The sequence below is a fragment of the Plectropomus leopardus genome, chromosome 10 (assembly GCF_026936395.1).
Source record: "Plectropomus leopardus strain MGB_pleo_1.0 chromosome 10, ASM2693639v1, whole genome shotgun sequence".
Lineage (NCBI taxonomy): Eukaryota > Metazoa > Chordata > Actinopteri > Perciformes > Serranidae > Plectropomus > Plectropomus leopardus.
This window is the reverse complement of record NC_142185.1, coordinates 33,289,211-33,305,673: the sequence shown is the minus strand read 5'-3', so window position 1 is coordinate 33,305,673 and position 16,463 is coordinate 33,289,211. Positions and strand designations below refer to the sequence as shown.

The 16,463-nt window shown below is 39.6% G+C and overlaps 1 protein-coding gene across 1 annotated transcript in view; it reads left to right on the top strand.

Moving 5' to 3' along the window:
- slc49a4 (solute carrier family 49 member 4) overlaps positions 1-16,463 on the top strand; it is a 70,358-nt gene that overhangs the window by 34,511 nt on the left and 19,384 nt on the right. Inside the window, exon 6 of the mRNA XM_042494088.2 lies at positions 8,763-8,830. Coding sequence (XP_042350022.1) covers positions 8,763-8,830 — 68 coding nt within the window. The remainder of the gene's footprint in view (positions 1-8,762; positions 8,831-16,463) is intronic.

Below are 16,463 nucleotides of genomic sequence, written 5' to 3'. Positions count from 1 at the left end.
GTTGGCCGAAACCACAATACTTTGGGGGAAAAAGCAACACATTGATGAAGAATGCTGTTGCCAGCTGACGAAGTTAACCCTGAGGTCTGAGCAAATGTGTTTTTTCCTTTTTTTCCCCCCAAAAACATGGGGAGAAGGCAACGAGCAACTTAACAAAACATGGCCCAAAAAATTAGCAAAAAATAAATAAATATATGTATATATAGAAAATGACCTGTCTAAAATGTCTAAAAATGAAAAACATATGTGTATTTATTTTATTTTTTTATTTTCTGTAGCATAATTGTAAATATAAAACTATAATAATTATAATTACAGTTTTCTGGACATTTTTCGCTATTTATATATTTTTTGAAAAATGTCTAATAATCCTCCCCTCTTTTTAAAAAATATTTTTAGGTCATTTTCTTGTCATCTTTATGGCTGTGGCTCATCTTGAGGTGCAAGAACTATCTGGATCTACACTCTAGATCTACACTCTACACTCACGTCCTGTTAAATAGGTGCAGGATATGACCGATGACGTGACCTATAAAGAGTTAAAAAGACATTTTTATGTTATCTCATCTTTAAAACTCCTCAGAGCTTCTGTCCATCTTTTGTTAAGAGCCCAATCAGTTTGCAATTCACCATTTGCATTCCTGCTCGCCATCTTCAGTCTGAGACAGACCGGAGAGGAAGACGAGTCGAGTGGGGCTGAGAGTGTGGTGCAAGTTTAGAGAAAAAGCTCTGTATAGTTTGCATCTTCCAGGTCCCGAAACAGCAGTATGTCAAAAGACAAAGACAGAATCTTTTCAAGGTTATCATCAGACAGGTGCTGCCGGAGAGGAGATCACACAGCGGAGAGCGAAGGATGAGACGCTCCTCGTCACACCTCTATCTTTAAACCTCAGTGAAGAGGCAGCAGAGCGCATACCAAATTGTTCTTAGATTTCATTTGTTCTCAAAAGATTTTTCTCTCTTCCAAATTTCTTTTATCCATGCTAGTTAAGAAGATAAAAAGTGTGTTAAGTATGAAAGGGTGTTGCAATGAGGTGAGCTATGTTACAGGATATCCCCTGAGTGCCGAACTTTGAGCTTTAAAAAGAAATGAAACAAGATAGACGTGCATCTAAACATGGCGAGGCGGAGGAGTTCTTGTGCAGCAGAAGATTTCAGAAATTTGTGATTGTTCTTCAGGCATGAAGATGTTTGTTCTTAACGTCGAGTCGAACAGAGGAAGAGCAAACACTGCGTCTTCTTTTTGTTTAAGCTCGCTATGAACCCGCAGACCCAAATCGCAGCTTTAACTCATCCTGTTTTCCTTTCTGCTGTAAGCTTTGTTGATTCAGCCAGATCCAAAAACAGCGCAGAAAGATGCTGTTCAGGGAGAGAAATGAGCATTTCATACAAACACAAGATGTGATGTATATATATAGACCTGTTTCTTCTTTCTATCTCTAAACTTCCATGTATTTTCATTAGAGTTTTTGTGCCCTGTTCCCTCGCTCTGCTTATTATCTTTCTCTCATCCATGAAAAATGTTACTGAGTCTCTGGTAATTTAAAGTATGCAGTCAGAGCCTCAGGCCAAGGTACAGTGCATCGATAGCAAAAGAGCAATTATATACTTTCTATTAATGTCCTCATGCTTTCTATTAATTTGTTCATTTGGGTGAAAATGAAAGGTTACATGCAGGTGTGCTCAAAAACAAATGTGGTATTCATTTCTTTTGATAATAATTGCTACATTGCACCTCTGCCAGTGCTCTCCGGTGTATGCAAACTGTCAGTCTGTTATGATACAAAGTGCACCCACACTAGTTAGCGCTATCTATGCAGAGCAGATCCTGCTCCAAATGGGCATGATGAAAGTATGCTCATATTTTGCCTAAGTGCACCACTCACATCCTGTCACGCTCCCCTCACAGACCACATCTGGGTCTGATGTAATGTGTCCCACCGACGTGCCAGCTCCCAGCCATTGTGGTTTATGTCGCTGTCCGCAGGGAGACCCAATAACGATGTGTAAAATAAGAATTTGGCTGATAGCTGATACTGTTACCAGTGTTTTTGTTGCTGATGTTTGTTGTAACTCTTTCGCACAAAAATTAGCATGGGTATGCAGGTTTTACAAACATTAAACATAGGCAATAGGCTGCATTCCCACTTCTAGTGAACACAGTGCTGTAGTCTGCCTTTCTGTCATCTTTTATGTGTGTGTGGGTTATTTTGTTGGTGTGTCCGTACAACATCATGGACAAGCAGGAAAACAGGTAAACAGTAGACAGCATTAGAAAGGAAACTTTTTAGTGGTTTCTTCTCTTTATTATTATTTATCTCTAACTATCTTTCAAACTCAGTACAGTCTAACTTTGAATAATGTTTTAGCGCTGCTTAGGAGGAGATGGATGGTAATGAGTGTTGGCACTTCATTGCGTCTTGCTGATTAAGGAGCTGAAATTTCCGTGTTCATCCAGGTCTTGTGTTCCCATCAGTGCCAATCAGAGGCAGAGGCGATAAAATCCCGTGTCTGCTGCAGGGTCATTTGACCCGGGTATGACTGCTTATCGGATGCATTCTCAGTGCATTAAAAAAACAGATGTTAGCGGGTGTTGGCAGTTTTTTTTGTGCAGTGGGAATGAGGTTTTGTGGTTATCTATTCCAACATGGATTTGTTGTTCAAAGTGAAGCAGAAAAAAAGTAGTGTGCCTCCCTTAGCACATCATGAGTTTGTTTACTGCATCCTTTTGTCCTGAAAGCATTTCAGAAAAGATCTCTGTTTGTGTCAAACAGGTTTAATGTTTTCCTCGAGACACCGGGGAGCCGTTATACTGTGTGTCAAATAACCTTGGAAGTTGGTGGTCAGAACTGAGAACGACGTCTCTCCTTAGAGATGACAATGTTCCAGTTCAACAAGTTGGAAAACTTGAATTTTGTTAACATTACCAGTTCTAGCCAGGCTAGCCAAGCTGTGTTTTGTGCATCAGACAGACACTGTAGCAACATGGCCTCAGATAGACGTCTGACAGGACTGTGTATACGACTGACTTAGTAGGACAGAATTGCTAATAAACCATAAATACCTGCAGTTCTAACTAATATCCATGTGTGTGCCAGCCTTATTGGATTTTGAGGTTGAACTTTGTGAGGTTTTTCAGACTTTCCAAATCAGACAACTGACTTCAAGGGGTGTTCCAGTTGAAATTTCCCACTGGCAACTCAGAAATTCAGACTTTGCAGTGCAAATGCAATGCAGCATTAGTTTCTAGCCCTGCTTTGTAGCCTGCCTAAAATTGATTTGACAGTAGAGAAAAACATCACCGAATGTCTAAAATAAAATGTTTTAACTACTGTACCTCTGCACACTGAAATTTTATGCACCACATAGTATTTATTATTATTGTGTATTTTTTGGAAGTGCATGTTTTTTTAGTATTTATTATTTAGTATTGATTTTACAGATTTTTTTAAATGTATTGTAGATAATTACAGAAGTGCTTTCATGTTATGTGTGTTATGTGTGGTTGTGCGTAGTTAGCTATCTGTCTGTCTGTCTATCTATCTATCATCTCATTTGTCGATAGGTGGATGGCGGTATCAGCTGACATTGATGTTCAGAGATGAATCGGTGCATCCTTAACTGTCTGTGTTAGTTGCAGGTTTTTGCCTTCTTTTGGAGATGTCTGTCTTTCTCGTCCTTTCCTGTCCATCTCGTCTCTCTCTCCCAGCAGCAGGTCCGCAGCTGCATGCTCTCATACTCATATCAAATAATGACCTCTGCATCACGGATGTCAAACTCTGTTTTCAGTCTTCAAAAGTACACGCAACTTCGCTCTACCTCGGCTTCACGCAGTCATTTATCCCAGGTCTATTTCCAGATCTCTCTTTATCTCTTCTCTTCCCGCTGTTGATCTTTGTCAGCGTTTTTCTCTGAGCTGTTTCTTCAGGGTTCCTTCCCAAAAATATAGATGTTTCTGTCATCTGTTTTCCCAGATAGCCGTGCAGACTGATAGAGAGGTGACCGCGGCTGCTGTAGGGCACCACGTGTCATCAGATGAGACAAATCGCTGCATACTTTCTAACAATAGATTGGAAATACTAACTTGTGCCCATTCTTTAGCAGATGGTCCTAAAACTATTGTAGCTGTAAAACTTCCTGAATAATAATATTGATAATAATAATGATAACAACAACAACAGCAACAACCCCGCTGATAATAATGATGGTAATAACTAAATGATAATAATGATTGCACATTGCACAAGATCAATTTTGAGCCTCTATTTATGATTTATTTTTTCATAGTTTTAAGATCGTTTCTTATTCAATGTTTGGTTTTGTTTTTATTAGAATTCATTACATATTTAACATTTTGATTAGCACTGGGGCACTTTAATCCTTTTATCTTTTATCCCCCGTCATGTTTTATCCTTCATCTGTGGTATCTGAAAACTGTGTTTTGCACTTTATATTGTAAATCATACCAATAATAATTTGGATTTATGACGTGCAAATTACTCAAGGTGACTTTAGTAAGAAAAAATAAACAAAATTTAAAATTAATTAAAATAAATAACAAAAATAATAATAATGATTGTTGGAGTTGAGTTTGCTAGAGTGCCATAAACTTTGGTGAACAAATGGATTTTCGGGTGTTTTTTATGCTTTCATGGTCAACAACATGATGGCAAAAGAGACCAAAAAATGTCCCAGCAGGAAGCATCTCTCTGGTTATTCAGAGGCTGCCGTGCTGAGATCTCAGGAGTTCACTAAATATGCACCTCGGGTGTTTAACAACTTGAAAGGATTGATTGAGTAAATGAGAGGCAGAGTGGGAGAGGCACGCAGAGATCAGCTGGTTCCCAAACAATGCAGCAGGAGGTGATCTGACTGAAGCCACGCTAAGAAACTTTTTTGGGGTATTGGGTGATGCTGAAACTGTATAAACTTGTGGGTGACTACACATTATGTTTTGGGTTTTCCAGATAGGACAGAAACAAAACGCCTAAAAAGAAAAACATACAGGGACATCTCATTTCAGTTCTATTTCAGTTTACAAGTAATCAATATGTTTTTGAATACAGCTTAACTGTATGCACATGTCGGGAAACTTAAGCCTAGTCCCATTTGAATGCCTCGTCCCTTTTACTAGCCCATTGTGGCAACACATTTTGACAAATAAAGGCCTGTCTCAATTAAGAGGCCTGGTCTGGTTACCATGCAGTTTATTTTTAGAGGTTTTTTGGATGTTTAAAACCTGGTTGTTGTTGTTGTAAACTTTTGTCAGTATGGATATGCTACACTCATGGTTAGCTTGGTAAGATTCTCTACGATTCAATCATTCAGTGAATTTTACTGAAACCATGACCATCAAAGAAGACGGTAATATTGGAATAGTAAATAGGAAAGATGCTAAAAAAAAAAAGGAAGAAGAGATAAGTAGATGTGGAAGACGATTTTTAAAAAACCTTAGGAAAAACATACAGCAAACTATATTCAGAATTATCATTATTAGATTTTTTTTTTTGATGATTTTACTGAATTATTATCATTTTTAAGCATTTTTTCAGATCATTTCTTGCTTTGTATTTTTTTTGTTTCACTTTTTTGTCTTTTATTTAGTTTTTTGTTGTTAAGGGTTTTTTTTTCAAATTTTCTGGTAATTTTCTTGTACTTTTCACAGATTTCTAGAAAACTTCTGAGTCATTTCTTCTTTTGTTGCTCATTTCCTTCTTCCCATCTTTTTGAATAAAATAAAGTCAATTTGCCCAGGTCTCAAAGGGTTAAATAAGTAATTTGATTACATTTCCATCTTTGCTGGGCAACAATTTTGTGTGAACAGAATTAAAGCCCTTCCTGTGTAGACACCTGTCCCAAATATGAGCCTGTTGAGTTCAGGGATTTAAGTAAATAATAGCCCGGGCACTTAGTTGAAGTTTTACATTTCATCTGTTCAAGTTCTGTGGTTACCACTAAGTAAAGAGTACATTCAACAAAAGGGAAAGTTTTCGATAAAGTCTATAAAAGGACTCAGGGTTTGCTTTTTCGCAGATGATTTAGGTCTTTTGGCATGTGGCATAAACTGGGCAGCTTGTAGCTGACCATGAAGTCGTTCAGATGAGAAACGGCACCCAGGCTCTGTGGTACTCTGCCAGGTGGATATTCCCCTTTAGAGCTGCTGAGTGAGTTGCTGCCCCAAGTAAAAGAGCTGACTTTCGTTTATTTAGTGTTTCCTAGTGAGCATAGCAGCCACGTGACGTTCTGCCTCTCCAGGCCTTTCCACGTTGACTGCAGCCGTGCAGACACAGTGGTTGCTTCTTGGCTTGAAAAAATAAGTAAAAACAACAGAATTGGGCTGTTGCCTTTGACAAAAGCACATCTTAGTTGCCATCATTGCATTGCCATCCTTGTTTCGATTTTGAGCCTGAGATCGTGCGTTACTCTCTAAAGTTGTCAGTCAGTAAAAGTAAGTTAGATGCAAAGTTCTTGTGAAATAGTTAGCAATAGCATGCATTTTCTCCATATGCCTAATATGGTAAAAATAACATCATTAGGTGAAAAAAATAGTAAAAAACAAATTCCAAGGCAAAAGCCCAGAAAGACACTCAGAAATAATACGGTGCATGTTTTTATGTTTTGATGGCATTGGGAAAAAAGTTTAAATGGGTTTCAGTTGCGTATTTTTTGCACTTAGCAGTATGAATGTAACTATTTAGTTTACACAGTATATTTTAGACTTGTTTTAGGAGCTGAGCTGGAAATGCCAAGATTAACCAAAATATGCAGTTTTGCCTAAATTTATGCCGTATGCATGAACACAAATTACCAAAAATGAAGAATGAAAAACGCATAAAATGCACCAAACAGTCCCTAAGGGTGAAGTCTGTCGTAATGCCCCTTTAAAGTACTATTTGTGGGTCGAAGCCTCCTGTTGTTTACATTGCCACAGTGCTGTGTTCCCAGATGTCAAACATGGTCTGAAAAATCTTCTGAGAAGTTGTAATGTGTAGGAAGTACCTGGGTTTTGATCTGATTTGGAATTTGGGATCTTGTGAAAGCGCTGCACGCCTGCCTGCTGCGTGAGCTCTGCTGGAGGAAATGTACTAGGTCTGCAGACAGGAGGATTAAGCGTCGCGCTCAGCATCACCATAATGAACATTACTCAGGAAACAGGTGCCTCACTGTGCTCAATTGTTCCCTTAATGGAGAGTAGCCATTTGGAATTGACAGAACTGGAAGGCCCATCCACTGTGTCCCGCTTCTTTTAGTTTGATTGCTTTTTTTTTTTATTTATTCGATTACAGAATCACTTGTGAAGTTCTGTTTAACTCCATCAGAATGTGCGCTCAGCCTGCAGACAGAGCACTTCCTTGCTATTAAAGACTGTTTTGTGGATTTCCGGGGATTACACGATGTGACTCGGTGTACCATGTGGAACCAAAGCTAAGGATAAGGTCTTTGATTATTGGCTTAAAATGGCTTACAACAAGAGATTGAGAGCGAGAATTAGCAAAAACAAACACGCTGACATGTCAAGAGCCCTGAGTCCTGGCTCTCCTTTCCCTGACAACAGTCATCTCCAATTTACAGACACAGGCGCAACATAGCAGACATGATTACGCTCCAAATCTGGCCTTTTTTTGGGGGTTCCAAGGCGCTAAGAATACTGCAGTTAATTAACTCTCCACCCGCACATGAAACACAGTAATTTGCATCTCAGAAATTGAAATGGCTTGGCAAGCAATTTGTGTTTAGCTTCCTAAATTGGTGCACAAACTGATGTGACATTATACGCCTTAGAAACCCTTACATTGGTGAAGCACAGCCTACATAAATAATAAGCAGTAGTTAGAGGTGCTATGGGGTGGTGGGTGTTTTTTTACAGTGAATCAAATATTTGGATCCTTTACTCGGGGGGGAGGAGGACGCAGCTCACCTCACAGAGCTGCCTCGGGCCATGGAAGCAGGCATTGTGCAGGCGGGCTGGCCCACACAGAAAATATAACGACATTTTGACATTCATCACTTAGTAAGCCAGAACACATTTTACATTTAATAACTTTGATAGTCCACTTTTCTTCATTATAGACTTTCGTGACAGGTCGATGCGGAGTATGATTAAGCAAAAAGCATCAGATCCTACTTAAGATTCTGCTCCCCTGCCGTCTCATCCTCCATCTGGTAGGATTTGGTTGAATGTGAGTTATTGCCTCAGGGAGATTGATGGGAACCAAACACCTTCATTGGCACTCGGAGACATTCTCGCCTGGATGCTACACACTGACTGGTTGTGTGTTTGTGTGTTTGTGTGTTTGTGTGTGTGTGTGTGTGTGTGTGTGTGTGTGTGTGTGTGTGTGTGTGTGTGTGTGTGTGTGTGTGTGTGTGTGTGTGTGTGTGCGTGCACATGTGCTACACTTTACCTCATATTGATTCTGCTGCAGTCCCTTGGCCATAACGTCCTTTCTCCTGACTTTAAGGCCAAGTGTATGCGTTGGCCTTCATCCGTGTAAATATGCAACAACAACCCTACACACACACACATACACAGACACACACACACACACAGATACACAGCTGCTCCTATAGCGCTGCTGCCTGGCAGACGCAGTGATTGACAGGCCTCAGCAGACTTCAGACACTTAGTGCCTGCTCGCTGTCTAGCTCTGTCCTCGCAGTCATGGGCTGCATGTTGAACACTGAATAACCTTCTTTTCTCTTCGCCCTCTTTCATGCCTTCCCCCGCTCTACCCCTCCATCCCCTCTTCTTTTCTAACACACAGGTGGACGCAGGTTGGATCGGCTTCTGGTCGACCATTGGTGGATGTGTGTTTGGAGTGGCAATGGCCAGGTAAGCCGCTGTATACCTACAGCTGTTTTTGTCGTTTTACTGCCACATTGTGTGATCATTGTATATGGTTTCACTGTGGAAAAAAAGCTGTAAAGTCCAGAATATTAAAGTGTATGCATGTCTAGATGACTTGTGAAACAGATCCTGTCTAATGGGCTTGCTAATCAATATCTCCCACAAACAAACTTCAGCGACCTAGGTAACACCTTGTTAGCCCACCTGAGGGGGGTTATAGGTTTTTGGTGTACTATCTCTTTAAACACCTTCAGTTTATACAGAGTTTACACTGGCAGGGTGCAGCCGATGATCAACCCCATCTATCATACAGCGTTTATACCACATGATGCATCAATACTTTCTTGGACTAGCGGCAACAATGTCACTGATTTGCCTACAGTGTGAATCCAAATGGTGGTAATGTAAGAAAAAATAGAAAATGTATGGTAGTAAAAGTATGCATTTTCTTTAGGAAATGTAGTGGAGTAAAAGTGAAAGTTGACAAAAATCTAAAAAAATAGAGTTAAGTAGAAATACTCTCAAAAAATACATAAGAACTGTAGCAAAGTATTATTGTTTTGTTACATTACACCACTGCGAAAATACAGGCGTATATATTTAAAAAGAGAAACCTGTTAAAAATAAGTGATAGACTGCTTTCCCATTTCCAGTAAACCAGAGCCATGCAAGCCATGGTTTGTTTGTGTTTTTTTTTTTTATATTTGTTTTATTTTGTTTTTCATGTGTCACATACAACATCACAAACACACTTTGGTGCCGGAAAAGGGGCTAAAATTAGCGTGTCCACAGAGGTGTCGAATTCCCATTATTGCCGATTGGACTCAATCGGAGCTGGAGCCAATAAATACCCGTTACTACTGCGGAATTATTTGTCCAGGGAGAGAATTCAGATTATAACATTTTCTATTAAATACAAAAGCCAGATGTGAGCGGGCATGTTGTGTCCAGTGGGAAAGGGGCTTTATATGCAAATAAAAAGACTCACACACACACACACAATTAATTAATTTGATTTGATTAAAAAAAAGCAACGACTGAACAAGGCCACAGTCGAGGAGGTTTGGAGGCCCCCAGAGGTCGGAGGACCCTGGACACTCAACGCGTAATCCATGCTTACCGACATGCAGCCTTCTCATCCATGTTATTATGTAAGTTTTTTATTGGGTGACTATTGAATATGATTACAGTAGCTTTAAAAGTTAATGCTATGGCACTCTTATTGGTATACAAAGCTCTAAATTGTCACCTTCTTCACAAAACAGCAGTTCAGTGTGATTATCAGACTAATGCTGCCCATGCAGCTCAGTGAGGCATCAAATTAGAAAATAAGCATTTACTGTACCCTTAATTTACATTTGGAGATCTTTTTTTCAGCAGAATGTGATTATTAGGTGGTCAGAATAGACAGGTTGAACAGTGACAGTGTTCATGTCACTTAATTTTACTCTTCAAGCATTTTAATATTGAAAGTTGGAAAGTTGAGGGAAAGAAAAAGTTGTTAAAGGAGCTACAGAGACATTTCTTGCTCTGTGAATATGAAATATATGTAAGAAAGTAGTTCTCGAGCGGAAGGTCAGGACCCGCAAAAGGGTAACAATATCTATCTGAGGCAGGAGATGAGTAATAGACATAAGAACGTTTATATTTCTGCTGCACAAAGTGAGTTTTCTTGTGAAATACTGAATAGTTTCACATCTGTTAAAATGATTCGAAATGAAACACTCAGAGAAGGAAAAATCACCCCTCAATTGAACTGCTCACAGCTCATAGATTCATTCATCCCGGCTCACGAGTCAGTGGACATTGATTCGTTTAAAGGGGCCACAAGCCAAAAAAGTTGGGAACGACTATCTGATATTGAAATGAAGGTAAAGTAGATGAACCAACACACTGACTTAATATGTTTTCAGCAGATTTTGGGAGGATTTGTTGCATAACATTTAAACACAGGGCAAAAAATAAACACTGTTTGTCTGTCTCACTGCGCTGCTGTCGGACCATCAGCTGTTTGATTCGCGATGATGAAATACTGTGGCTGTCAAACACTCAAATGTTCTCGAGTCAAAGTCCCTCACTCGTTTGATTCGCAGCAGTGCTATTAACATCATTGGCTGTCCGTGTTGTCTGTCAAAACATGGCTGTAATGCATTCTGTCGACTACGTCTCATGTTTCAATCAAGGAAAAGTTATTTAGCGATTGATATCGTTATCGTTTTATCACCCAGCCCTACTCAGCAGGCATACATATTGTACATCAGCGTATCCCCTAACACTAGGAAAGCCACATTGTTCATAACGTTATCAATAACTAATAAATTTCGTATAAAGAATAGTTGAAGGTTGAATTAAGTTGAAGAAGGGGATCTCTCTTGCTCCCCTAATCTCATCTACTTTTTTGATATATGATCTGATTCAGCGGCTCTGTGATAGAGTACGGGAAGAGTCGGGGAATAGAAGCTAATGCAACAGCCACTTCACCTCCATTGATGGATAGGGAGCCGCACTGCAAAGACAAAGTGTGGAGTCTGCAAAAGCAAGGGACTCATTCGAGCTCCCCTGGATGTGTGTTTATCACAGGCCGAGGCCCAATCAGCACTTCCAGACAGGTCCACTGTTTTCTTTAAGCTGTAATCAGGGAAATGAGCCCATAACTCCCACTGTTAATCAATGAAGCTGTTTGCAGCACGAGATGAAAGTGTATGTAAACAGAGCTGTTGAGTTATTGGTGTTGATTACATAGACTCTGCGTCACAGTAGGGATTGATTAGTCTGTCTTTGGTGCAACAGTTGATAGTTAAATGAGATTCAGCTTTAATGCCTGCATGGCGTTTGCTCTACACGTGTGTGCAACTGGTGAAATGTGCCAAAGGTGGTTGTAGGGTCGTAGGTTACATTCACATTATGAGCAAATTATTTTTTCCTCTTATGTGACTCAGATCTGATTTTTTTATCAGTATCTGATCAGACTTTTTATAAGTATCTTAATATGATAGTTGTTTTAGTCCGACTAAAACTGGACTTTAAAAATACGTGTAAACATGTTAGTCTGACTGAAATAGGACTAAATCGAATTTCTCAAAGTCGGCCTAACACCCAGATAATGAGATAAGAAGTCAAGCTATTCTGTCATGTAAACACCTCAGTTGAACTTAAACTGGACTCTGTGTTTTACATGTGCTCTAGTCGCCGTGCCGGCGTCCCGCGGTGGTGAGGGATAGGGACTGCACCCTATTTATGAGGGGAAAAGGGATGCTGCCAAATGGGTAGGGGATGGCTTAGGGAAGAGACATTAAAATTTAAAAGGTAGTATTTTGTATTTATTTATTTATATTTATTTTTATTTATTTATATTATTATTTATTTGTCACCAAACTGCCTTTTTCTTTCCTGAAATGTTCTTAAAAACACAGTTTAGTGCCATGTTTAGCTGTAATTTTTAGAGTTTGTAAGCAGGAAGTTGGTGTCACTGCTTCCTGCAAAATGAAAGCGTAGCCCCCCCCCAAAAAAACAGATCACATGGTAAAACTAAGCAGCGCTGATCAAATACAAACCATGATTCTGTTAATGAGTTACAAATTTCTCTCCTCAAATTTAAAAAAAAAAAAAAAGTGTTTAGCTTACATTTCTTCACCCACCAGCGGGAATGTTTTTTGGTCTGTTACAGGTAGTTGTAGGTTTTCTACCTCTTGCGTAAAAGTGTCCTTTTTATCATTTTTCTTTTGTCCTGTAGCACCAGTTTCAAAGGTATTTGTGTCTTTCTACTGCAAAGGCTGCTAAGTTAAATGTGACTACCCTCTTTACATGGATGAAATACTTTTGTTTTTTAAAAGTGTTTTTTTTGAACAGCACAAAGAAAAGAAATTAAACCGTATACGCACTGTCTTCTTTTTCTCCCTACTCCCCTAAAAGTACATGCTGCCGCTCTGCTTTTTTTTTTCCTTCTTCTTCATCAGCTTGCTGCAATATGGCATCATTAGATACATTCCCAGGAAAGCTTGTGGTAATGAACTGAGTAGAGAGCAGCCTCCATCCCTGCTCTCACCCACTGGCGGCTTTTAAGATGTTAATGTCAAGATGTGACTTATTATTTGCCACTAGCTGTCCCTCTCCCTCCAGTTCGCACAGTACCGTGCCAATGCTGAGCTCAGTTTGCCACAGGGGGCGGAAAATGGTCTCCTTTAAATGCTTTCTGTGTTGCAGGTGTTGCAGTTTCACATTTTAAGTGGTATAGTGCTATAGTCCTAAATTTCTTGGGGGATTAAAACGTGGCCTCTGCTAGAAAAAAAAACAGGCTGTTTGCAAACATTTTATTGCCGGTGGACGGTTGAATGGCACGGGGCTCGATGCAACAGCTTCAATTAGTGGTGGACACTCCAAGGTGTGGTGCTCATCAACGAAATATTTGATAAACAGTCTGGGAGCTGTTTAATTGTGTGGTTGGAGACAGTTGTACGTTTTTTTTTCACAGATTCAGGGGGGTGGAAAGAATAACTAACAAGCATCCCTTGTTATCTTCCCATTACAAGCCCCAGGAAAATACAGGGGAGAGGGGGGGTGAGGGAGCAGAAAGCAGGTTATTCTCCTTCATATCACAAAGGTCTGGGCCAGACAATACTCCAGGTTAATGAGATGAGATGGAGCAAACACAAATGAGCATCAGCCATTGCCTAATTTGTTTTGCCTGGAAATGGGGACAATCTGCGATTGCATGCTGGTCATCGTATTATATCATCTACATCTATTTAGTCATGTACTGCATGTCCCTCACTGAAAACGTAGACAGGCCCAATTGATAATATCATACTGGAGATGATATTTCATCATTCCCCGCCGGCCCCGGGAGAGCAGAACATTTAATCTGATTCTACATGATTTAAATGATGCTATCTTTATGGCCACTAAATCCTGTTAGAGCAGTGTAAAAGATAGACTTTTAATTCTGCCGTTACCTCACAAGATGACATGACCCTCTTTACTCACCGAGCAGTGTGACACAGCTACGAATTACATCAATGAAGGCATGCAAACCTTTGTTTCTACTGAGAACGTAAATCTTATTTAAAAAAAACCTGTGACATATTGTTGCATTTTTGCAAATGATGCAGTGATTTCTTTAATCCTATGAAACATGGATTAGCATCACTTTTCTTGTGCTGCGTTCAAACACCTTTCACAATTATTTAAACCTTTGAACCCTAAACAAATTTGTGCATTTTTTTTTCTTCAAAAACATGGGAATATAGGCCATGGGCAATTTAGCAAGAAATATTCCACAAACTCTGAGATTAAGGTTTTTTAGAAAATTATTTTCAAAAATCCAGAAAATTGTATTCATAATTCTCATGATTTTATTTTTAAAATTATGTTTTCAGGTTTTCCTTCTGTCTGTCCACCCATCCCATTCTGGTGAACGTGATATCTCAAGAGCCGCTTCAGGGAATTTCTCAAAAATTTTCAAAACTCTCCACTTGGACATAAGGGTGACCTGATGAGACTTTGGTGGTCATAGGTCAAAGGTTAAGGTTACTATGATCTGCTTAGCAGCCGTTTTCTGGCGGCAACGTCAGGTATTTTTGAAGAGACATCTGGAAATTTAGCAGACATTTTTTATTGCAACAAAACCAAGCATTTTTAACAAGACACAACAAAACCAGGTATTTGAACCCAAAACAAACAATACAAAATTTTAATTTGAAGAGTACCTAGTAACTTGGGCTGTCAAATAAATGTAGTGGAGTAAAAAGTACAATATTTGTCTTCAAGATGTGAGGAAGTAGAAGCAGAAATTGGCATAAAATGGTACAACATGGTAAAAAGTACACTACAAAAACTTCAAATTTGTACTTAAGTACAGAACGTAATTACCTTTCACCTCTGCTTGTTAGTGGCGGTTGCTTTTGGGGTTCATGGACTGTTTTGACAGTTAAAAATACATATTATAAAGACCAATTAAGAACATACTAAGACCTATGATGACAGGATATTTACATAGCTGTTAGTCAACACTAAGCCACTGGTTTTCAAAACTCAAACTGGGCTCAGTAGTTTTAATTTAATTCAGATTGTTTTGCACCTGACTTATCTCACCAATCAGCGACTGAGCTCTTTATCGAGTGGACTCGCGGGCGTCAGAGTTGGAAATAAGCTACTTATGGTGTTCCTGCTTAGAGGATCAGATTGGAATTGATACTGGGGAGTCGCCTGTGATCCTGTGCGCTCAGAGATGAGGGCTTGGCTGCGTGCAGGCGAAGGATTTCATTCCTCTCTGGCACCAGAGGTGGTTGACGGGTTGAGCCAGTCGGTGGCAGATGGGTGAGGCAGATTTTCAGGGTGTAGCTATGGGCAGAGAAACAGACATCTCTGTGTAGTGGCAAGTGCTTGGCCTGGTGACTAGACAGCCTCTTCCAGTGCAATCAGCTCATTCTTTTCAACAAAAAAAAGACGACTTTAGATCTGTTAACTATAAAAGGCCAACACAATTTATCATGTTAGCAAAGAGCCGGCCCCTACTTATCAAGCTTTGGAAACCCTGATTTCTGGGGCCCCCTAGAAGAGATTTTTTTAAATTAACAAGACAATAACACAATAACAATCTAACTTCCTAACATTTTGTGCCATTTTTTGCAAATAGTGACAAACGATAAGCTTAGAGACAGGCAATATTGGCAGTTTATGAAGGATAAGTGTGTAATATACTGTCGGGTTTCTGTTATAAAAATAATGAATGAAAAACTTCATTTTAAAACCTTGTGATGTAAATGTCTTGACTTTTGTTTTAATTTATATTGACCTGACTCTATCACCACACACCACTATCTACTGGTCAAAAATGTATAGTTTATACATACAGTCAATACACATCTATGTACAATAGAAAATATAAATACACATGCTAAATGGCTTCTACGACCGGTCTACAATATTCTTGATTGATCGTTAAGCGTTCTCTCTAGTTTCTGCCAGTAGAACCCACTTTACTCTTCACATGCTAATTTGTACATTGTGGGCGCTTTAAGTAATATTTGCAACGCACAAGTTGCCTGAGTGTCATATGAAGTGGCAACACATTACGGTGGGTGGGCCCCCACAACTAAATCCTGCTTAGGGCCCCTAAAGTTTAGGGCTGGCCCTGTGCTATCCAGTGTTTCCCTTCCCCTGCTCCAAATTCTCTCACAGTGATTTGGAATCTAAAAGTAGGATTTGAGCATGTAGCTGATGTCCTGTGAGCGTGGAGGTAAAGCATCGAGGCTGTGAGTGACAGCTCATGAAATCCCAGGAGACGCTCATGTCGTCTAAAAATGCCACTGCGGAACGTTCTGAGTGGAGATGTTCTCATTATCCAACCAAAGGATGATTTCCCTCGTCCCCCTGGCCCTCAGCACACTGACAGAACTTCACAACCTAGCTGAACTAATCAGCCATTTCCAACATTTCTTTTTCACTCTTGCATTAAGTTCATTGTCAAGTTCAGCCCTCGTTTCTCAAGCATCTTGTCTGTGAGCAACAAAACAAAAGTAATTAGTGTCTTTCTTTGCTACAGGCTTCTGTAGCTTCATCTAATCTCTCGCAAGCATACATATGCATACCCACAGGAGCGGAGAGGAGTTAATGAACT